The sequence below is a fragment of the Carassius carassius genome, chromosome 32 (assembly GCF_963082965.1).
Source record: "Carassius carassius chromosome 32, fCarCar2.1, whole genome shotgun sequence".
In the NCBI taxonomy this organism is placed as follows: Eukaryota; Metazoa; Chordata; class Actinopteri; order Cypriniformes; family Cyprinidae; genus Carassius; species Carassius carassius.
In genome coordinates, this window is record NC_081786.1 from 71,645 (window position 1) to 99,119 (window position 27,475).

Below are 27,475 nucleotides of genomic sequence, written 5' to 3' on the forward strand. Positions count from 1 at the left end.
GTCTCAGAAATTTAGACAGTGTCAGAGACTCAGAGACAGTCTCAGAAACAGAGACGGTCTCGGAGATGGTCTCATAGACAGAGTCGGACTCAGAGACAGAGATGGAGATGGTCTCAGAGACAGAGACGGTCTCGGAGACGGCAATGGAGACGTTCTCAGAGACAGAGACGGACGGTCTCAGAGACAGAGACGGACTCAGAGACAGAGACGGACTCAGAGACAGAGACGGTCCCAGAGACAGAGACGGACTCAGAGGCCGAGACGGTCTCAGAGACAGAGACGGAGATGGTCTCAGAGACAGAGACGGAGATGGTCTCAGAGACGGAGACCGCTCTTGATCCTGCTGTTATCACACATCTGACACTTGCTCAGAAGTCTCAAGAGTATGATGGGACTGAAGTTCAACAGGATGCTGTTGTCAGGAGCCGCTGTCACTTTCTCATGTGGACTCTAAAGTCTTCAATGAAGGGGTTTTGACATGATTTGACATCTGCATTACTTTCGAACGCTCTTTAAGAGTAATCATCATCACTATACACTGATGCACATACAGCAGATCTGTATTCATACATTTGGTGATTTTAAATTAATGCATTTTAACATGAAATTTACCACAAAATCTTCCTTTACATTAGTTTTTCTGCTCTTTTCTTCCCCAATTACACCAATCATCATAAATAAAAACAAAACGGGGTGATCAAATAAACACACTTTCAAAATTTATGAATGTTGGCTGATGTACAATAGAACAAAATATTCCCAAAACAGGACAGGAAGTGTTATCAGTCACACTGGAGCACTAGTTAGTGGTCTACAGAGAACCACTACACTGAACACAACAGCCACACACACACACACACACAAGACATATATATACTTTTTTTAATGAAGAACAAAATGTGAAATGCAAAATGTTAACAACAAGAATAAAAAATATGAGCACTTGCACATCCTGGTCTTTCTCAGTTAGTGTGTTTCATCAACAGTGATTGGAAATCACAAAAAAGGGGTACATTAAACATTTAATAGTGTCACACTGAGATTCTAGCGATCGACCAAGTGGCTTTTTTAGTAGTACATAAGCAAAATATGAACTCTTTCGTGCGGTTTGTTTCCTCTGCGTCTGTTAGACTTCCTGAGCGTCAGAGTCACGTGACGTGTGTGAATCTGTGACCAGAGACCAGCCACTCTCTTACACTAGATCAAAATACATCTGGGTGACAGTAAAAACCAATCTAAACAAACAGAAACCTGCATATTCAAGATTTATTTTAATATTATTAAGTCTATTCTTCTGCTTTAGAAATGTCACTATTTCCTGTAATGATGACAAACGTTCACTAGAGTTACTGATCATTTGCTTTCGCCCCGATAAATCACTGAATTACAATATTATACATATAATACAAAGATTGCAGATTTTTATCTGAAACACTATTAAAATAAATGCTCATAGATACAAAGTTTTAATCATAATTCTCCACATTATACCAGTCTGTGAGTCCTCGCACACAAAAATGTAAAGCCATTCTCTTCTAATAAACTATTAAGTGCAAAGAAATTTTCTTTAAAAAAACTATGATTGCAGCATCCAGCTTTTCAGATTCAGATTTCAAGACAGAGGATATTAAAGCCAAGTGCATCGAGGCCTTCCCCAAACATCTCTCGCTTTCCTTTCGTCTTTTTTGATCCTTTATGGTAGTGACCAGAAAAATAAACAACCAAAATAAAATCAGTGCAAAGTTTTTAACAGCGGGGATGAAATCTGTTCCTGAAGAAGGAGGGTGAAAGTAAGAGCGTGTGGAAAGGATCTGTGCTGAAGCGAGTCTCCTGACGGAGTTCAAACCCACTGCGTTACACGACTGAATGAGCTCACACACCTCGGGAAGCTTGAAGTACACAGGAGGACAAATAACAGTGAGATGCATCTGAGAGTGAAAGCAATAAAACAATTAAATAAATACTCTGAGAACAGAAGAAATGGAAGGAGCCCCGTGGTACAGTCTCTCCACGAGCCTCCGGAACGACAGAAAGCAGGAAAACTGGGAGTTCTGAGGGGAGACGGATGCGGATCTCATAGCAGCAGAAAGAGAGGCTATACTACTGTTCCACTGGGAGAACTGGCTTGGTTCTGGGATGACAACAAACCCTGGAAAAGAGAAGAAGAAGAGACATTTGAACAAAGAACTACACAGGAGGAAGCACATCTGACCAAACATACAGATCACACACATGATCCATTGTCTCTGTTGTTTTCTCAGTTGTATGCTCTGTGATCTCATATGTGACTGTAACCATTTGTTTCTGGACTGGACAGATGTCTGCTGTCCACTGAATTGACTGTCCACTGTGTCACTGCTTCAGTAAAGAGGCTTTGAGCCCGAGAAAGGAACTAACCCAAGCTGCTCAAACTAGTTCTTAACAAAGAGGCTATTTTATGCCGCTGAAGTTCCTGACCCTGGTCCTGTGGATCGCAGCGCTGCATGACCCCCGCTGATGGAGAGGAGATATATTTCTCAATCGCTATATCGTCAGCCTGTGAGATCGCTGCTACTCTGTAGAGCTGCAACTAACGATTATTTTTTCTGTTGACTAATCTAACAATTATTTTTCCGATTAGTCGACTACTCTAACGATTATTTTTATTACAATAAATAATTAATCTAATGTTTTTTTTTTATTAGCATAATGAATCCTTTGGATAACTTTACAAAAAAATATAAGTACAACTTCTAATATAATATTTCAACCTTTATTCATTTTCAACCAATGTGGTTGAAGTTTTTACAGTATACAAAAATAAAGAGGCAAAGAAAATTATTTTACTATGGTAAATATGAGTTTACGATAGCGCTTATAATTAAACCACAGTAGCCACAAATTTACAGTTGTCTGAGACGTCATGAAATGTTCTTTAGCATCACAAACCATAAAATGTAGTCAGAGTTCTGCTATGGTTCAGCATGGTTTCCAGAGATCTGGAGCTGATTCGGGGTAGCTCGGTGGTCTGTGACTGTTGTCTTTTAAGGGGCCGTTCACATATCGCGTCTTTTGCGCGCTCAAGTTCGTTATTTCCAATGTAGGCGCACGGTATGCATGCTCATAATAGAAGCGACGCGGTCGCGACGCACACGCGAAAACAGTATAGAGTTAAAAACATCTCAACTTTTCAGAATGCCGCAAGCGCACCGCGGGTCATGTGACAAGAACTACCAATCAGCTTCATCCTTTCCCATAACAACGTTGAAAGCTCAGCTAAGATGAAGGAACAGCTGATCATAACTGTATATGGATTGCCATTTTGAAATAAATTTAGTAGCAGAACTACTGCAAGTGATTTTTAGTGCTGCAAATCCATTTATCCTTTGCTGAAATTTACGCGTCTTCATGGAGAGAGCATGTCATGGTTGCTTAGCAACGGCAGGCGCCTCAGGGGTGCTTTGGAAAGAAGGAGAAAGCGTGTTTTTAGGCGCGTTATGTGAACGGCCCCTAACGCGTGTTCGAAATCCGCGCCAACACAGACTTACTTTATTTTTTATTTTATCATTACTTCAGCCGCTACGGGTGATCATACCAATAACTTGTAATCTTTTCAAGAATATCAGAATCATGCAATGAGCAAGTCTCGTTTATTAGACACTTAACAATATCACATCAGTTTGTGCTTTTAGAATCGCCAAATCTGCTGTGGTCGTTCCATCACATCTGCAGCAGAGACCTGAACCAGGAAGTTGGTCGCCAGATCACACGGTAACCAGTTAAACCGTAACACCGGAGAGCGCCAGGATGTTTTCCTCTGAGGTGCTCGTGCATCGCAGTTGTGCTGCCGTGGTACACCATATCGCCAAATGGCCATTTTATTTGGCCTCTGTTTGAAGTATTCCCATACTTTTGATAACAGTGGTCTCTGTTTTTGTGATAGAATGCAACTTTTTTCATTCCCAGTATGCCATTACGCGAGATGTAAACAGTGTGACGCGTCGTTGCAGCACTACTACTCTGTATTATCAAGCTAATTTATTTAATTATCTACTTCGTTTCAATGCCGGAAAGTGAACCAACTCCAGCATAACCCTGATGTTTATAATGGGACTGAATATGTATATAAACTAGGGCTGTCAACGAATATTCTAAATTCGAATATGTATTCGAATAGTTTAAAAAAAAAAACGAATTTCGAAGGTGAAAATTAATATTCGAATAAAAAAGGGTTCAGGGTTCAGGGACAGGTCACAGCCTCACAGGAGTCGCACTGTCTGGCACAGCATCACTGCTGGAAGTTGACGCGTCTTCATGGAAGATGCCAGCAAGTGCAGAGCCCAACTCGACCGCAGCAGAGAAAATGAGGTAAAATTGTTGACCCACGAGATTGTTGTATGCAAGCTATTTAAGATACAGTTAGCATACCATTCGACAACTAGCAACATGAGGTCACATCTCAAAAATGTGCACCCAAATGAGCATGGCATAATGTGTGGAACTCCAGTTAAACAGTCACGTCTTGACAGTTAACGTTACTTTGCATCGCTCGCCGCAAGCTCTTTGTCTGCAACACGACAAGAGGCCATAACGGATAAAATAATTTCGTTCATTTTTAAGGACATGAGACCGATCAGTATCGCGGATGGGGCAGGTTTTGGGGAGTTCTATCAAGCAATGGATCCGAGGTTTGATTATTTATTGTTTCATGTCAAGGAAAAGTTCCATGTTTACCACAGCACAGCTCGCTCCAAGCATTCAATGTCAGTTCTATATGCTGCAAAACTTCAATTAATATCAATAATATTTGTTTCAATCACTGAATGAAGCCTGCTATATTTGGGACAACAGTCGCGACCTTAAATTGCTTGCACAAAAATGTGTTTGTTCATTTAAACCATTATGCGCAGAGAACGTGAGGGTGAGAGAGTGTGAGGTCTGCAGTCTTGGCCATTAGTTGATTTCCTTGTTTTTGTGTAGGTAATACGTTGTCATATATGTTTAAACTTAAATAGACTATCTATACAAGTAGTTATGTCTCTTTGTATTATTTTTGCCTGTTATTGACGTAATGCACGTCATTGACAACATGCGCCACCAGATGTTCGAATAGTTCGAATATTCGTGTATTTTTTAGAGGGAATATTCGAATGTCAATTTTGAGCAATTTTGACAGCCCTAATATAAACTGATGATAATTTAATAGAAACAGTGTAAGTTACTACTTATAGTGCTTACATTTCCTCAGTTATTCAAACAGCAACTACAGAAAATGAGCAAAGAACATTCCCATTTTTAAAGGACATCACAAGCTCAGTTTAGTGCGAGTTTATGCACTTTTACAAACACTCCCGTTATAATCAGTGAAGCAGTCTACATTGTACGATGAATAATACTTATATCGCATGTACATTTACACTTTGTTGAGAGCTGAATTCAGTCAGAGATCACTCAACAACAACCTTCAGCGGTGACTCATCTGAACGCCTCTGATTGGCCAACACACTCATAAACTCAACGAAATCTAGTCTGATTGGTTATGACACAACACAGTAAAAATTTGCAAAAAGAAATATGATGGAACAAATAAACCCTAATATTAACTAGATAGTATTACTAGCCTGATAATAAAAAATAAAAAAAATTAATAAATAATAATAATAATGGTCAGTCACAGCCGATATCTCTGATTATCATCGTGGATTCACAATACTATCGTCCATCAGCTCTAGCCTCTCTCAGAACGAGCGACTGAAGCAACGCTTGACTGACGTGAATGCAGGAATACATCAGTAGAGATGGACGATATCTTAGCGTTTGTGATATACCGGTAAAAAACTCTCCCCATGATTAGAAATGGTTTTATTGGATAATAATGATAAAGTCTAGTTGTTGACACACGGAGGAAGGAGGATGTGAAACTGAGGAGGAGTTTATTGCTCCTTCTATAATCTGGAACTGGTTTGGTCAAAAATCAGTCTGAGCCTTGAATAAATGTACTTCAGTAGAGATACAGCTTTGCATGTTTATGAGTCTGTTTACAAACCTGTTCTCAAGCAAAGATATCATTTAATCACAAGCTTTTTCTGCAAATTAGCTTAACATAATCGTGTTTCAAATAACTTTTTGTGATCAGACGTGGTTTTAATATCACAGAATGAGGAAGAGATCAAACTATTTTATAGTTATATGCCAAAAAAAGCATTGCATTATAATTATACTTTATCCTTGTAAAAATACCCGATTGCTTTAACAGAGATAAACCGTGTATTGACGCAGTTGTATGTCTATTGTCTTCAAGTTTCCTCAGTAAGAATGTCTCTATCTGTGTTTTTTATTCAGCTACAGGGATCACTGGATACTTCTGTTCATATGATTTCATGAAGCGTCCTCAGTGATATTACTTCTGCAATGCATGCTAGAGATGTTCATTTCTGTTATTTTTCCTAACTGAATTAAATTAGAAAGGATAAGTGTCCGTGACCCGTTAAAAATACTAACATTTGTTTCCCAGGGGTTAATTTTACATGTGCAAAAAGCAAACTACAGAACCTGAGGATTCACATGTTCTTCATCTCACATCACTCCAGCGGAGAAAACATAATAAAACTAGGCTATATAAAGCGAATATAAATAGGCCTATACAAGAAATATATTTTTACTTAAATAATAAATTAAGAAAATGAATGAAAACCTGTGCAACATGTAGCCTAGAACGCAGAGTTTCAGTTCGTTTTTGTGCTGCGCGACAGAAAACAGATGGCACAGAGCGGCATCCGCTTTTCTTTAGGCTTATAATATTGTGTCTTGTCTTGACTAAAGGAGTAGTTGCTTCCACTGAAAAAAATAAACACTCATGTGATTGCTTGCTCACACAGTTAAGCTTCACTACCTTGACAATACAGCCTGTTCATTATTCAGTTTAGTTTTGGACTAAATTAATTAGCTGTGGCTTGTCATTTATAGCTTCTTATATTTTTAATTCTTATTCTTTTTTTTTTAATTGGCAGGATTTGTTGTGGAGTGAGGGGAACTAAAATATCCTCGCACCTGAGTATAAGTCGCATCAATCCAAAAATACGTCATGATGGGCTATTACTGAATGAAATAAAACGTGACATGTTTTTTCTCTAAAAATAGGAAACATAACACTTTTGCATAAGATTCCCTGAAATATTTTCATTGATAACGTTAATGCAATAAATACCAGAAGGTAAGGTGATATATATATTTTAAACCCCAGACGCTCATCCCTACTCACCACTTTGCCGGGTCTCGCCCACGTGCAAATAAACCCCTCCTGACACGCGGTGACTAAACAGTCCTCTAGAAAGATGAGCACGGTGAGTCTCTCGTGTGCGATCTTTTTACAGATGAGCGGCTCGAGTAGCGGCACGTCCTGCATGCGCGGACACAGCGGCGTGCCCAGAGTCTTGGCGGGGTCTGTTTTGGTTTTGGTCAGCAGGTTGAGCTTGTCGCTGCTCTTGCTGCTGATGTGGCCCATGCTGTGGTTGCGCTTGTGGTCTTTGTCGGGGTGCCGCTCTTTGCGGTCGTGCAGCGAGAGCGTGGCGAACTTGCTGACTCCGGCGGCGATGGGGTTGTCCGAGGCGGCACTCTTGCTGTTAGCGGCGGAGTGCGGGAGACTGTTGGAGCGCGGCAGCGGAGCGGGGAGCGAGCTGGAGCCATCACTGCTGCTGGCGTTCATCACATTAGTGTGCGTCCGTGTCCGGGACAGAGGGAGGTGTGGGAACAGGATGTCCTCCGTCAGGTCCCACAGGCACAGCTGAGTGTCCTGCCCCACCGAGCCGAAGCGGTAGGTCACGCTGACCGGTCGGCTGTCCGTGGAGTTGCGCTTGGACAGACGTGACTGTGTGCTGTTGGCCCGATCTCGGCCGAAGTGGATTTGATCCTGGAAGTCCTCGTCGCTGCCGCTGAACTCCATGGGCTCGCTCTCCTCCACGCTGGTGGTGTAGTGGTCAAACGCCACCACGCTCACCCAGGACTTGTGTCCGTGTCCGCGAGCGATCACCCGGCAGTCTGAGAAGCACCAGACGGTCACCAGGTCGTCCTCGCCGCCGGCCACGATGTACTTCCCGTCAGGGCTCCAGCAGACGCACAGCAGGCCTCCGAAGTAGCTCTTCATGGTGCCGTGCAGCTCCACCACGTCGAAGTTGAAGACCCGCAGGAAACCGTCCTGACTCACGCAGGCCAGGAACTTCCCGTCGGGAGAGAAGGAGAACTCGTTCAGCGCGCCCTCGCCCACCGTCCACTTGAGCAGAGGGTTGCGCGTGGACTTGCTCTTGCAGGTGTGAACGCTGTAGTTCTCGCCCTGCTTCAGCAGCTGGTAGTGAGGCGCCGTGGTGCCGCAGGTGTGCTCCACGTTATACAGGTACATGCTCCCGCTGGAGTGAGCCACGAGGAACAGGCTCTCGGAGCCCGGGACCCACTTCACACACGTGACCCGGGATTTATCAATGAGTCTCTGAGCGGTGCAGGAGAAGAGACAAGACAGAGAGGACATGAGGTTAGTCAGAGCGGTTGATTATCATCAATGCGTAACAATACATGCTGTGAGTGCTTTCAGAGGTGGATGCTGCTGTTTGGGAACGCAGTCGTTTAAGACAATTCTACAGAAATACTTTGACCACAGACTTTATTCAGGCTTTTGATTTCAGAAGCTGTGAAGGAGATCGGAGCTGTTAGTCCAGTTCTCCCGTCTCATAGCACACACTCACATGACTCTATCAGTTCGCATGAACCAATTTATTCGGCGCTTTCATCACAGTTCATACACATTTTTAAACTAGTTTAAAGCCGGAAGAAACAGTGCTGACACTCACTTCTTCATTGAAGAGTTTGCTGGTCTCCTTCTTGATGGGGTCGATGAGCTGCACCTGTCCAGCGGAGAAGCCCACCAGCAGAGACACGCTCTCCGCCGTCGCCGTCAGGTGATTGAAGTCGTGGCACGTGGGCTGCGTTCCCTTGTAGATCCTCTTATCTATGGGCTTACTCAGATCAGCAGCCTACAGCCCAACACACACACAAACAGAGAGAGAGAGACTGAACACCTGCAGAACAACCTGATACACACACACACTCACTCTCTCACACACTCAAATACTCACACACACAAACACTTTCTGAAAACAACAAGCACTCTTCTGTTGATATCAGGGTAATTGATGCTCAGCTCAGGTTTTCTGGAGTCAAACCACTGAAAACAGCTGAAATCTGAGCGACATTTTACAGTTTAGTTAATAATGCTTAGTATTTGAAACTAGGGCTCCATTTCTCAACTCTACACACAAATCCACAAAACATCACACACATCTTGCAACAGCAAACACTTCTTTCAAAGCTGTTTTCTAAATATGTTATTTTTGCATAGTAACTATACACATAAAATAATAATCGACATACATTCCAAACTGAATGTAAAACACTACTTGTGTTGTGTGAATTTTGCTTGTTCAGAGTGCATAAACACACCAATCACACTGCTGCAAATCCAGAAACACACCAATCCCACGCCTGCAAATCCAGAAACACACATTTCACACGGCTTTGAATCCAGACACACACCAATCACATTGCTGCAAATCCAGACACACACCAATCACACGCCTTCTAATCCAGAAACACACCTATCACACGCCTGCGAATCTAGAAACACACACCAATCACACGGCTGCGAATCCAGAAACACACACCAATCACAGGCCTGCGAATCCAGAAACACACACCAATCACAGGCCTGCGAATCCAGACACACACCAATCACACGCTTGCGGATCCAGATACACACATTTCACACGGCTTTGAATCCAGACAGACATCAATCACATTGCTGCAAATCCAGAAACAAACCTATCACACGGCTGCAAAATCCAGAAACACACCAATCACACGCCTGCAAATCCAGAAACACACCTATCACACGGCTGCAAATCCAGAAACACACCAATCACACGGCTGCAAATCCAGAAACACACACCAATCACACGCCTGCGAATCCAGACACACCAATCACACGCTTGCGAATTCAGACACACACTAATCACACGCCTGCGAATACAGACACACACCTATCACACGCCTGCGAATACAGAAACTCACATTTCACACGGCTTTGAATCCAGACACACACCAATCACATTGCTGCAAATCCAGACACACACCAATCACACGCCTTCAAATCCAGAAACACACTCCGATCACACGCCTTCAAATCCAGAAACACACTCCAATCACACGGCGGCAAATCCAGAAACGCACCTATCACACGGCTGCAAATCCAGAAACACACACCAATCACACGCCTGCAAATCCAGAAACACACACCAATCACACGCCTGCGAATCCAGACACACCAATCACACGCCTGCGAATCCAGACACACACCAATCACACGCCTGCGAATCCAGACACACACCAATCACACGCCTGCAAATACAGACACACATCAATGACACGCCTGCAAATCCAGACACACATTTCACACGGCTTTGAATCCAGACACACACCAATCACATTGCTGCAAATCCAGACACACACGTTTCACACGGCTTTGAATCCAGACACACACCAATCACACGCCTGCGAATCCAGACACACACCAATCACACGCCTGCAAATCCAGACACACACCAATCACACGGCTTTGAATCCAGACACACACCAATCACATTGCTGCAAATCCAGACGCACACCAATCACACGCCTTCAAATCCAGAAACACACACCAATCACACGGCTGCAAATCTAGAAACACACCAATCACACGCCTGCAAATCCAGACACACACCAATCACACGCCTGGAAATACAGACACACACCAATCACACGCCTGCGAATCCAGACACACACCAATCACACGCTTGCGAATCCAGACACACACTAATCACACGCCTGCGAATCCAGAAACACACCAATCACACGCCTGCGAATCCAGAAACACACCAATCACACGCCTGCGAATACAGACACACACATTTCACACGGCTTTGAATCCAGAAACACACCAATCACACGCCTGCAAATCCAGAAACACACCAATCACACGCCTGCAAATCCAGAAACACACACCAATCACACGGCTGCAAATACAGAAACACACACCAATCACACGGCTGCAAATCCAGAAACACCCCAATCACATTGCTGCAAATCCAGAAACACACCCCAATCACATTGCTGCAAATCCAGACACACACCAATCACACGCCTTCTAATCCAGAAACACACCTAGCACACACCTGCGAATCTAGAAACACACACCAATCACACGCCTGCGAATCCAGACACACCAATCACACGCTTGTGAATCCAGACACACTAATCTCACGCTTGCGAATTCAGACACACTAATCACACGCCTGCGAATAGACACACACCTATCACACGCCTGCGAATACAGACACACACCTATCACACGCCTGCAAATCCAGAAACATACATTTCACACGGCTTTGAAATCAGACACACACCTATCACATTGCTGCAAATCCAGACACACACCAATCACACGCCTTCAAATCCAGAAACACACCAATCACACGCCTTCAAATCCAGAAACACACTCCAGTCACACGCCTTCAAATCCAGAAACGCACCTATCACACGGCTGCAAATCTAGAAACACACCAATCACACGCCTGCAAATCCAGAAACACACACCAATCACACGCCTGCGAATCCAGACACACACCAATCACACGCCTGCGAATCCAGACACACACCAATCACACACCTGCAAATACAGACACACATCAATGACACGCCTGCAAATCCAGACACACACATTTCACACGGCTTTGAATCCAGACACACACCAATCACATTGCTGCAAATCCAGACACACACGTTTCACGCGGCTTTGAATCCAGACACACACCAATCACACGCCTGCGATTCCAGACACACACAAATCACACGCCTGCAAATACAGACACACATCAATGACACGCCTGCGAATCCAGACATACACCAATCACATTGCTGCAAATCCAGACTCACACCAATCACACGCCTTCAAATCCAGAAACACACACCAATCACACGGCTGCAAATCTAGAAACACACCAATCACACGCCTGCGAATCCAGACACACACCAATCACACGCCTGCAAATACAGACACACCTATCACACGCCTGCAAATCCAGAAACACACACCAATCACACGCCTGCGAATCCAGACACACCAATCACACGCCTGCGAATCCAGACACACACCAATCACACGCCTGCGAATCCAGACACACACCAATCACACGCCTGCAAATACAGACACACATCAATGACACGCCTGCAAATCCAGACACACATTTCACACGGCTTTGAATCCAGACACACACCAATCACATTGCTGCAAATCCAGACACACACGTTTCACACGGCTTTGAATCCAGACACACACCAATCACACGCCTGCGAATCCAGACACACACCAATCACACGCCTGCAAATCCAGACACACACCAATCACACGGCTTTGAATCCAGACACACACCAATCACATTGCTGCAAATCCAGACGCACACCAATCACACGCCTTCAAATCCAGAAACACACACCAATCACACGGCTGCAAATCTAGAAACACACCAATCACACGCCTGCAAATCCAGAAACACACACCAATCACACGCCTGCGAATCCAGACACACACCAATCACACGCCTGCAAATACAGACACACACCAATCACACGCCTGCGAATCCAGACACACACCAATCACACGCTTGCGAATCCAGACACACACTAATCACACGCCTGCGAATCCAGAAACACACCAATCACACGCCTGCGAATCCAGAAACACACCAATCACACGCCTGCGAATACAGACACACACATTTCACATGGCTTTGAATCCAGAAACACACCAATCACACGCCTGCAAATCCAGAAACACACACCAATCACACGGCTGCAAATCCAGAAACACACACCAATCACACGGCTGCAAATCCAGAAACACCCCAATCACATTGCTGCAAATCCAGAAACACACCCCAATCACATTGCTGCAAATCCAGACACACACCAATCACACGCCTTCTAATCCAGAAACACACCTATCACACACCTGCGAATCTAGAAACACACACCAATTACATGCCTGCGAATCCAGACACACCAATCACACGCTTGTGAATCCAGACACACCAATCACACGCTTGCGAATTCAGACACACTAATCACACGCCTGCGAATAGACACACACCTATCACACGCCTGCGAATACAGACACACACCTATCACACGCCTGCAAATCCAGAAACATACATTTCACACGGCTTTGAAATCAGTCACACACCTATCACATTGCTGCAAATCCAGACACACACCAATCACACGCCTTCAAATCCAGAAACACACCAATCACACGCCTTCAAATCCAGAAACACACTCCAATCACACGCCTTCAAATCCAGAAACGCACCTATCACACGGCTGCAAATCTAGAAACACACCAATCACACGCCTGCAAATCCAGAAACACACACCAATCACACGCCTGCGAATCCAGAAACACACACCAATCACACGCCTGCGAATCCAGACACACACCAATCACACGCCTGCAAATACAGACACACATCAATGACACGCCTGCAAATCCAGACACACACATTTCACACGGCTTTGAATCCAGACACACACCAATCACATTGCTGCAAATCCAGACACACACGTTTCACGCGGCTTTGAATCCAGACACACACCAATCACACGCCTGCGAATCCAGACACACACAAATCACACGCCTGCAAATACAGACACACATCAATGACACGCCTGCGAATCCAGACACACACCAATCACACGGCTTTGAATCCAGACACACACCAATCACATTGCTGCAAATCCAGACTCACACCAATCACACGCCTTCAAATCCAGAAACACACACCAATCACACGGCTGCAAATCTAGAAACACACCAATCACACGCCTGCGAATCCAGACACACACCAATCACACGCCTGCAAATACAGACACACCTATCACACGCCTGCGAATCCAGACACACACCAATCACACGCTTGCGAATCCAGACACACACTAATCACACACTTGCGGATCCAGACACACACACCAATCACACGCCTGCGAATCCAGAAACACACCAATCATACGCCTGCGAATCCAGAAACACACCAATCACACGCCTGCGAATCCAGAAACACACCAATCACACGCCTGCGAATACAGACACACACATTTCACACGGCTTTGAATCCATAAACACACCAATCACATTGCTGCAAATCCAGAAACACACCTATCACACGCCTGCAAATCCAGAAACACACACCAATCACACGGCTGCAAATACAGAAACACACACCAATCACACGGCTGCAAATCCAGAAACACACCAATCACACGCCTGCAAATCCAGAAACACACACCAATCACATGCCTGCGAATCCAGAAACACGCACTAATCACACGCCTGCGAATCCATAAACTCACCAATCACACGGCTGCACATCCAGAAACACACACCAATCACACGGCTGCAAATCCAGAAAAACACCTATCACACGGCTGCAAATCCAGAAACACACCAATCACACGGCTGCAAATCCAGACACACACCAATCACACGCCTTCAAATCCAGACACACACACCAATCACACGCCTGCGAATCCAGACACACACACCAATCACACGCCTGCGAATCCAGACACACACACCAATCACACGCCTGCGAATCCAGACACACCAATCACACGCTTGTGAATCCAGACACACCAATCACACGCTTGCGAATTCAGACACACACTAATCACACGCCTGCGAATACAGACACACACCTATCACACGCCTGCGAGTACAGACACACACCTATCACACGCCTGCAAACCCAGAAACACATTTCACACGGCTTTGAATCCAGACACACACCAATCACATTGCTGCAAATCCAGACACACACCAATCACACGCCTTCAAATCCAGAAACACACTCCAATCACACGCCTTCAAATCCAGAAACGCACCTATCACACGGCTGCAAATCCAGAAACAAACCTATCACACGGCTGCAAAATCCAGAAACACACCAATCACACGCCTGCAAATCCAGAAACACACCTATCACACGGCTGCAAATCCAGAAACACACCAATCACACGGCTGCGAATCCAGAAACACACACTAATCACACGCCTGCGAATCCAGACACACACCAATCACACGCCTGCGAATCCAGACACACACCAATCACACGCCTTCAAATCCAGAAACACACCTATCACACGGCTGCGAATCCAGACACACACCAATCACACGCCTGCGAATCCAGACACACACCAATCACACGCCTGCGAATCCAGACACACACACCAATCACACGCCTGCGAATCCAGACACACACACCAATCACACGCCTGCGAATCCAGACACACCAATCACTCGCTTGCGAATCCAGACACACCAATCACACGCTTGCGAATTCAGACACACACTAATCACACGCCTGCGAATACAGACACACACCTATCACACGCCTGCGAGTACAGACACACACCTATCACACGCCTGTAAATCCAGAAACACACTCCAATCACACGCCTTCAAATCCAGAAACGCACCTATCACACGGCTTTGAATCCAGACACACACCAATCACACGGCTTTGAATCCAGACACACACCAATCACATTGCTGCAAATCCAGGCACACACCAATCACACGCCTTCAAATCCAGAAACACACCAATCACACGCCTTCAAATCCAGAAACACACTCCAATCACACGCCTTCAAATCCAGAAACGCACCTATCACACGGCTGCAAATCTAGAAACACACCAATCACACGCCTGCAAATCCAGAAACACACACCAATCACACGCCTGTGAATCCAGACACACACCAATCACACGCCTGTGAATCCAGACACACACCAATCACACGCCTGCGAATCCAGACACACACCAATCACACGCCTGCGAATCCAGAAACACACCAATCACACGCCTGCGAATCCAGAAACACACCAATCACACGCCTGCGAATACAGACACACACATTTCACACGGCTTTGAATCCAGAAACACACCAATCACATTGCTGCAAATCCAGAAACACACACCAATCACACGGCTGCAAATCCATAAACTCACCAATCACACGGCTGCACATCCAGAAACACACACCAATCACACGGCTGCAAATCCAGAAACACACCTATCACACGGCTGCAAATCCAGAAACACACACCAATCACACGGCTGCAAATCCAGAAACACACACCAATCACACGGCTGCAAATCCAGACACACACCAATCACACGCCTGCGAATCCAGACCCACACCAATCACACGCCTGCGAATCCATAAACTCACCAATCACACGGCTGCAAATCCAGACACACACATTTCACACGCCTTTGAATCCAGACACACACACCAATCACACGCCTGCGAATCCAGACCCACACCAATCACACGCCTGCGAATCCATAAACTCACCAATCACACGGCTGCAAATCCAGACACACACATTTCACATGCCTTTGAATCCAGACACACACACCAATCACACGCCTGCGAATCCAGAAACAAACACCAATCACACGCCTGCGAATCCAGACACACACCAATCACACACCTGCGAATCCAGAAACACACCAATCACACGCCTGCGAATACAGACACACACATTTCACACGGCTTTGAATCCAGAAACACACCAATCACACGGCTGCAAATCCAGAAACACACACCAATCACACGGCTGCAAATCCAGAAACACACACCAATCACACGGCTGCAAATCCAGAAACACACACCAATCACACGGCTGCAAATCCAGAAACACGCACCAATCACACGCCTGCAAATCCAGAAACACGCACCAATCACACGCCTGCGAATCCAGAAACACGCACTAATCACACGCCTGCGAATCCAGAAACACGCACTAATCACATGCCTGCGAATCCATAAACTCACCAATCACACAGCTGCACATCCAGAAACACACACCAATCACACGGCTGCAAATCCAGAAACACACCTATCACACGGCTGCAAATCCAGAAACACACACCAATCACACGGCTGCAAATCCAGAAACACACACCAATCACACGGCTGCAAATCCAGACCCACACCAATCACACGCCTGCGAATCCAGACCCACACCAATCACACGCCTGCGAATCCAGACCCACACCAATCACACGCCTGCGAATCCATAAACTCACCAATCACACGGCTGCAAATCCAGACACACACATTTCACACGCCTTTGAATCCAGACACACACACCAATCACACGCCTGCAAATCCAGACACACACCAATCACATGCTTGCGAATCCAGACACACACTAATCACACGCTTGTGGATCCAGACACACACCAATCACACACCTGCGAATCCAGAAACACACCAATCAAACGCCTGCGAATCCAGACACACACACCAATCACACGCCTGCAAATACAGAAACTGTTGGAAAGGCCGAGTCATATGCGCATGCGCTATTTACTGTCAGTCATCGTCAGCAGAGAGCAGGACTGTATGAGCGGGACTGTACAAGCAAGACTGTGTGTGCAAAGTGCGTCAATAAATATATACCATAAACACACACATCTAAATACTTTAAGCAACCTGTGTACTGCTGTTCTGTGCATAGCCAAAACTGTCAACAATAAACCTCCTTTGCATAGAATTGATAGAATCCCTTGTGTTCTGAACGACACCCCATTGAGGAAAGCTGGAAATAATAAATCCTCACCTATTACAGTCCAATACTTCTATCGAACAGAAACACACCAATCACACGGCTGCAAATCCAGACACACACACCAATCTCACGCCTGCGAATACAGACACACACCAATTACATGCCTGCGAATCCAGAAACTCACTCACATGGCTGCAAATCCGGACACACATATTTCACACGCCTTTGAATCCAGACACACACACCAATCACACGCCTGCGAATCCAGACCCACACCAATCACACGCCTGCGAATCCATAAACTCACCAATCACACGGCTGCAAATCCAGACACACACATTTCACACGCCTTTGAATCCAGACACACACACCAATCACACGCCTGCGAATCCAGACACACACCAATCACACGGCTTTGAATCCAGACACACACCAATCACATTGCTGCAAATCCAGACACACACCAATCACACGCCTTCAAATCCAGAAACACACACCAATCACACGGCTGCAAATCCAGAAACACACACCAATCACACGGCTGCAAATCTAGAAACACACCAATCACACGCCTGCGAATACAGACACACACATTTCACATGGCTTTGAATCCAGAAACACACCAATCACACGCCTGCAAATCCAGAAACACACACCAATCACACGGCTGCAAATCCAGAAACACACACCAATCACACGGCTGCAAATCCAGAAACACCCCAATCACATTGCTGCAAATCCAGAAACACACCCCAATCACATTGCTGCAAATCCAGACACACACCAATCACACGCCTTCTAATCCAGAAACACACCTATCACACACCTGCGAATCTAGAAACACACACCAATTACATGCCTGCGAATCCAGACACACCAATCACACGCTTGTGAATCCAGACACACCAATCACACGCTTGCGAATTCAGACACACTAATCACACGCCTGCGAATAGACACACACCTATCACACGCCTGCGAATACAGACACACACCTATCACACGCCTGCAAATCCAGAAACATACATTTCACACGGCTTTGAAATCAGTCACACACCTATCACATTGCTGCAAATCCAGACACACACCAATCACACGCCTTCAAATCCAGAAACACACCAATCACACGCCTTCAAATCCAGAAACACACTCCAATCACACGCCTTCAAATCCAGAAACGCACCTATCACACGGCTGCAAATCTAGAAACACACCAATCACATGCCTGCAAATCCAGAAACACACACCAATCACACGCCTGCGAATCCAGAAACACACACCAATCACACGCCTGCGAATCCAGACACACACCAATCACACGCCTGCAAATACAGACACACATCAATGACACGCCTGCAAATCCAGACACACACATTTCACACGGCTTTGAATCCAGACACACACCAATCACATTGCTGCAAATCCAGATACACACGTTTCACGCGGCTTTGAATCCAGACACACACCAATCACACGCCTGCGAATCCAGACACACACAAATCACACGCCTGCAAATACAGACACACATCAATGACACACCTGCGAATCCAGACACACACCAATCACACGGCTTTGAATCCAGACACACACCAATCACATTGCTGCAAATCCAGACTCACACCAATCACACGCCTTCAAATCCAGAAACACACACCAATCACACGGCTGCAAATCTAGAAACACACCAATCACACGCCTGCGAATCCAGACACACACCAATCACACGCCTGCAAATACAGACACACCTATCACACGCCTGCGAATCCAGACACACACCAATCACACGCTTGCGAATCCAGACACACACTAATCACACACTTGCGGATCCAGACACACACCAATCACACGCCTGCGAATCCAGAAACACACCAATCATACGCCTGCGAATCCAGAAACACACCAATCACACGCCTGCGAATCCAGAAACACACCAATCACACGCCTGCGAATACAGACACACACATTTCACACGGCTTTGAATCCATAAACACACCAATCAAATTGCTGCAAATCCAGAAACACACCTATCACACGCCTGCAAATCCAGAAACACACACCAATCACACGGCTGCAAATACAGAAACACACACCAATCACACGGCTGCAAATCCAGAAACACACCAATCACACGCCTGCAAATCCAGAAACACACACCAATCACATGCCTGCGAATCCAGAAACACGCACTAATCACACGCCTGCGAATCCATAAACTCACCAATCACACGGCTGCACATCCAGAAACACACACCAATCACACGGCTGCAAATCCAGAAACACACCTATCACACGGCTGCAAATCCAGAAACACACCAATCACACGGCTGCAAATCCAGACACACACCAATCACACGCCTTCAAATCCAGACACACACCAATCACACGCCTTCAAATCCAGACACACACACCAATCACACGCCTGCGAATCCAGACACACACACCAATCACACGCCTGCGAATCCAGACACACACACCAATCACACGCCTGCGAATCCAGACACACACACCAATCACACGCCTGCGAATCCAGACACACCAATCACACGCTTGTGAATCCAGACACACTAATCACACGCTTGCGAATTCAGACACACACTAATCACACGCCTGCGAATACAGACACACACCTATCACACGCCTGCGAGTACAGACACACACCTATCACACGCTTGCAAACCCAGAAACACATTTCACACGGCTTTGAATCCAGACACACACCAATCACATTGCTGCAAATCCAGACACACACCAATCACACGCCTTCAAATCCAGAAACACACTCCAATCACACGCCTTCAAATCCAGAAACGCACCTATCACACGGCTGCAAATCCAGAAACAAACCTATCACACGGCTGCAAAATCCAGAAACACACAAATCACACGCCTGCAAATCCAGAAACACACCTATCACACGGCTGCAAATCCAGAAACACACCAATCACACGGCTGCGAATCCAGAAACACACACTAATCACACGCCTGCGAATCCAGACACACACCAATCACACGCCTGCGAATCCAGACACACACCAATCACACGCCTTCAAATCCAGAAACACACCTATCACACGGCTGCGAATCCAGACACACACCAATCACACGCCTGCGAATCCAGACACACACCAATCACACGCCTGCGAATCCAGACACACACACCAATCACACGCCTGCGAATCCAGACACACCAATCACTCGCTTGCGAATCCAGACACACCAATCACACGCTTGCGAATTCAGACACACACTAATCACACGCCTGCGAATACAGACACACACCTATCACACGCCTGCGAGTACAGACACACACCTATCACACACCTGTAAATCCAGAAACACACTCCAATCACACGCCTTCAAATCCAGAAACGCACCTATCACACGGCTTTGAATCCAGACACACACCAATCACACGGCTTTGAATCCAGACACACACCAATCACATTGCTGCAAATCCAGGCACACACCAATCACACGCCTTCAAATCCAGAAACACACCAATCACACGCCTTCAAATCCAGAAACACACTCCAATCACACGCCTTCAAATCCAGAAACGCACCTATCACACGGCTGCAAATCTAGAAACACACCAATCACACGCCTGCAAATCCAGAAACACACACCAATCACACGCCTGTGAATCCAGACACACACCAATCACACGCCTGCGAATCCAGACACACACCAATCACACGCCTGCGAATCCAGACACACACCAATCACACGCCTGCGAATCCAGAAACACACCAATCACACGCCTGCGAATACAGACACACACATTTCACACGGCTTTGAATCCAGAAACACACCAATCACATTGCTGCAAATCCAGAAACACACACCAATCACACGGCTGCAAATCCATAAACTCACCAATCACACGGCTGCACATCCAGAAACACACACCAATCACACGGCTGCAAATCCAGAAACACACCTATCACACGGCTGCAAATCCAGAAACACACACCAATCACACGGCTGCAAATCCAGAAACACACACCAATCACACGGCTGCAAATCCAGACACACACCAATCACACGCCTGCGAATCCAGACCCACACCAATCACACGCCTGCGAATCCATAAACTCACCAATCACACGGCTGCAAATCCAGACACACACATTTCACACGCCTTTGAATCCAGACACACACACCAATCACACGCCTGCGAATCCAGACCCACACCAATCACACGCCTGCGAATCCATGAACTCACCAATCACACGGCTGCAAATCCAGACACACACATTTCACATGCCTTTGAATCCAGACACACACACCAATCACACGCCTGCGAATCCAGACACACACCAATCACACGGCTTTGAATCCAGACACACACCAATCACATTGCTGCAAATCCAGACGCACACCAATCACACGCCTTCAAATCCAGAAACACACACCAATCACACGCCTGCAAATCCAGAAACAAACACCAATCACACGCCTGCGAATCCAGACACACACCAATCACACACCTGCGAATCCAGAAACACACCAATCACACGCCTGCGAATACAGACACACACATTTCACACGGCTTTGAATCCAGAAACACACCAATCACACGGCTGCAAATCCAGAAACACACACCAATCACACGGCTGCAAATCCAGAAACACACACCAATCACACGGCTGCAAATCCAGAAACACACACCAATCACACGGCTGCAAATCCAGAAACACACACCAATCACACGGCTGCAAATCCAGAAACACGCACCAATCACACGCCTGCAAATCCAGAAACACGCACCAATCACACGCCTGCGAATCCAGAAACACGCACTAATCACACGCCTGCGAATCCAGAAACACGCACTAATCACATGCCTGCGAATCCATAAACTCACCAATCACACGGCTGCACATCCAGAAACACACACCAATCACACGGCTGCAAATCCAGAAACACACCTATCACACGGCTGCAAATCCAGAAACACACACCAATCACACGGCTGCAAATCCAGAAACACACACCAATCACACGGCTGCAAATCCAGACACACACCAATCACACGCCTGCGAATCCAGACCCACACCAATCACACGCCTGCGAATCCAGACCCACACCAATCACACGCCTGCGAATCCATAAACTCACCAATCACACGGCTGCAAATCCAGACACACACATTTCACACGCCTTTGAATCCAGACACACACACCAATCACACGCCTGCAAATCCAGACACACACCAATCACATGCTTGCGAATCCAGACACACACTAATCACACGCTTGTGGATCCAGACACACACCAATCACACACCTGCGAATCCAGAAACACACCAATCAAACGCCTGCGAATCCAGACACACACACCAATCACACGCCTGCAAATACAGAAACTGTTGGAAAGGCCGAGTCATATGCGCATGCGCTATTTACTGTCAGTCATCGTCAGCAGAGAGCAGGACTGTATGAGCGGGACTGTACAAGCAAGACTGTGTGTGCAAAGTGCGTCAATAAATATATACCATAAACACACACATCTAAATACTTTAAGCAACCTGTGTACTGCTGTTCTGTGCATAGCCAAAACTGTCAACAATAAACCTCCTTTGCATAGAATTGATAGAATCCCTTGTGTTCTGAACGACACCCCATTGAGGAAAGCTGGAAATAATAAATCCTCACCTATTACAGTCCAATACTTCTATCGAACAGAAACACACCAATCACACGGCTGCAAATCCAGACACACACACACCAATCTCACGCCTGCGAATACAGACACACACCAATTACATGCCTGCGAATCCAGAAACTCACTCACATGGCTGCAAATCCGGACACACATATTTCACACGCCTTTGAATCCAGACACACACACCAATCACACGCCTGCGAATCCAGACCCACACCAATCACACGCCTGCGAATCCATAAACTCACCAATCACACGGCTGCAAATCCAGACACACACATTTCACACGCCTTTGAATCCAGACACACACACCAATCACACGCCTGCGAATCCAGACACACACCAATCACACGGCTTTGAATCCAGACACACACCAATCACATTGCTGCAAATCCAGACACACACCAATCACACGCCTTCAAATCCAGAAACACACACCAATCACACGGCTGCAAATCCAGAAACACACACCAATCACACGGCTGCAAATCTAGAAACACACCAATCACACGCCTGCAAATCCAGAAACACACACCAATCACACGCCTGCGAATCCAGAAACACACACCAATCACACGCCTGCGAATCCAGACACACACCAATCACACGCCTGCGAATCCAGACACACACCAATCACACGCCTGCGAATCCAGACCCACACCAATCACACGCCTGCGAATCCAGACCCACACCAATCACACGCCTGCGAATCCATAAACTCACCAATCACACGGCTGCAAATCCAGACACACACATTTCACACGCCTTCGAATCCAGACACACACACCAATCACACGCCTGCAAATCCAGACACACACCAATCACATGCTTGCGAATCCAGACACACACTAATCACACGCTTGTGGATCCAGACACACACCAATCACACACCTGCGAATCCAGAAACACACCAATCAAACGCCTGCGAATCCAGACACACACACCAATCACACGCCTGCAAATACAGAAACTGTTGGAAAGGCCGAGTCATATGCGCATGCGCTATTTACTGTCAGTCATCGTCAGCAGAGAGCAGGACTGTATGAGCGGGACTGTACAAGCAAGACTGTGTGTGCAAAGTGCGTCAATAAATATATACCATAAACACACACATCTAAATACTTTAAGCAACCTGTGTACTGCTGTTCTGTGCATAGCCAAAACTGTCAACAATAAACCTCCTTTGCATAGAATTGATAGAATCCCTTGTGTTCTGAACGACACCCCATTGAGGAAAGCTGGAAATAATAAATCCTCACCTATTACAGTCCAATACTTCTATCGAACAGAAACACACCAATCACACGGCTGCAAATCCAGACACACACACCAATCTCACGCCTGCGAATACAGACACACACCAATTACATGCCTGCGAATCCAGAAACTCACTCACATGGCTGCAAATCCGGACACACATATTTCACACGCCTTTGAATCCAGACACACACACCAATCACACGCCTGCGAATCCAGACCCACACCAATCACACGCCTGCGAATCCATAAACTCACCAATCACACGGCTGCAAATCCAGACACACACATTTCACACGCCTTTGAATCCAGACACACACACCAATCACACGCCTGCGAATCCAGACACACACCAATCAGACGGCTTTGAATCCAGACACACACCAATCACATTGCTGCAAAACCAGACACACACCAATCACACGCCTTCAAATCCAGAAACACACACCAATCACACGCCTTCAAATCCAGAAACACACACCAATCACACGGCTGCAAATCTAGAAACACACCAATCACACGCCTGCAAATCCAGAAACACACACCAATCACACGCCTGCGAATCCAGAAACACACACCAATCACACGCCTGCGAATCCAGACACACACCAATCACACGCCTGCGAATCCAGACACACACCAATCACACGCCTGCGAATCCAGACACACACCAATCACACGCCTGCGAATCCAGAAACACACCAATCACACGCCTGCGAATCCAGAAACACACATTTCACACGCCTGCGAATACAGACACACACATTTCACACGGCTTTGAATCCAGAAACACGCACTAATCACACGCCTGCGAATCCAGAAACACACACCAATCACACGGCTGCAAATCCAGAAACACACACCAATCACACGGCTGCAAATCCAGAAACACACACCAATCACACGGCTGCAAATCCAGAAACACACACCAATCACACGGCTGCAAATCCAGAAACACACACCAATCACACGGCTGCAAATCCAGAAACACACACCAATCACACGGCTGCAAATCCAGAAACACACCAATCACACGCCTGCGAATCCAGAAACACACCAATCACACGCCTGCGAATCCAGAAACACGCACTAATCACACGCCTGCGAATCCAGAAACACGCACTAATCACATGCCTGCGAATCCATAAACTCACCAATCACACGGCTGCACATCCAGAAACACACACCAATCACACGGCTGCAAATCCAGAAACACACCTATCACACGGCTGCAAATCCAGAAACACACACCAATCACACGGCTGCAAATCCAGAAACACACACCAATCACACGGCTGCAAATCCAGACACACACCAATCACACGCCTGCGAATCCAGACCCACACCAATCACACGCCTGCGAATCCATAAACTCACCAATCACACGGCTGCAAATCCAGACACACATTTCACACGCCTTTGAATCCAGACACACACACCAATCACACGCCTGCGAATCCAGACACACACCAATCACATGCTTGCGAATCCAGACACACACTAATCACACGCTTGTGGATCCAGACACACACCAATCACACGCCTGCGAATCCAGAAACACACCAATCAAACGCCTGCGAATCCAGACACACACACCAATCACACGCCTGCAAATACAGAAACTGTTGGAAAGGCCGAGTCATATGCGCATGCGCTATTTACTGTCAGTCATCGTCAGCAGAGAGCAGGACTGTATGAGCGGGACTGTACAAGCAAGACTGTGTGTGCAAAGTGCGTCAATAAATATATACCATAAACACACACATCTAAATACTTTAAGCAACCTGTGTACTGCTGTTCTGTGCATAGCCAAAACTGTCAACAATAAACCTCCTTTGCATAGAACTGATCGAATCCCTTGTGTTCTGAACGACACCCCATTGAGTAAAGCTGGAAATAATAAATCCTCACCTATTACAGTCCAATACTTCTATCGAACAGAAACACACCAATCACACGGCTGCAAATCCAGACACACACACCAATCTCACGCCTGCGAATACAGACACACACCAATTACACGCCTGCGAATCCAGAAACTCACTCACATGGCTGCAAATCCGGACACACATATTTCACACGCCTGTGAATCGAGAGACACATGCCATGCGAATCCAGAAACTCACCAATCACACGGCTGCAAATCCAGAAACACACCAATCACATGCCTGCAAATCTACTAATGATCAGCTGATGACAAACACTGCATTAACAACTCACTGATTAACTGCAAACACTGTCAAAACAACACACAAACACACAATAACACAGTCATTACAACACACACACAGACAAAAATGCACTCATTACATCACACAAACACACACACATTAAAAAACACACACACACACTAGTTAGAACACACACACAATAACACACACACACAATAGCACACTCATTACAACACGCACGCAGGCACAGGCACGCACAGGCACGCACACACACACACACACACACACACACACACACACACACACACACACACACACATAAACAAACCGCTCACTTTGATTCGCGCGTCAGCGTGATGTGAAATAACGCTATGAACGCGTCGCGCTCACCTTCCTGACGCCTTTATAGATGTAGAAGTAGAGCTCCCGGCCCACATTGAAGCAGATGCGCTCGCCGTTCCCGGACTGATCGTTGACGTTGACGAACGAGACTCTGACGGGGTTCGATCCCTGAGAGTTGAAGGGCACTCGGTTGGGTCTGCTGTACTCTGAGTGCGTGAGGAGTTTATACGCGCCTTCCCGCGTGCTGAATTGACTCTTGATCTCGTTCATCTCCTTCCCTCCTCCCTCCGCCGCCATCTTTGACATTTACGTTCATCCTTCCGCAGCCGGATCTGACGCGCCGCGC

The 27,475-nt window shown here is 46.4% G+C and overlaps 1 protein-coding gene across 1 annotated transcript; it reads right to left on the minus strand.

Annotated features, from left to right (window-relative positions):
• Positions 1 to 868: 868 nt before the first annotated feature.
• Positions 869 to 27,475, minus strand: wdr20a (WD repeat domain 20a). The gene is made up of 4 exons (XM_059519759.1): positions 27,178 to 27,475; positions 8,820 to 9,002; positions 7,241 to 8,461; positions 869 to 2,149 (listed from the first exon to the last, which is right to left on the minus strand). The coding sequence occupies exons 1-4, from the start codon at positions 27,433 to 27,435 to the stop codon at positions 2,096 to 2,098; spliced, it is 1,716 nt and encodes a 571-aa protein (XP_059375742.1). The 5' UTR covers positions 27,436 to 27,475; the 3' UTR covers positions 869 to 2,095.

Excerpts from the sequence above, each read along its gene's own strand:
- wdr20a (XM_059519759.1), bottom strand. The coding sequence starts at position 27,435 with ATGTCAAAGATGGCGGCGGAGGGAGGAGGGAAGGAGATGAACGAGATC. Across the intron at positions 8,462-8,819 it reads GCAAACTCTTCAATGAAGAA|AGACTCATTGATAAATCCCG; the intron begins GTGAGTGTCAGC and ends TGCACCGCTCAG. Across the intron at positions 2,150-7,240 it reads GGGCGAGACCCGGCAAAGTG|GGTTTGTTGTCATCCCAGAA; the intron begins GTGAGTAGGGAT and ends TCTCTTTTCCAG.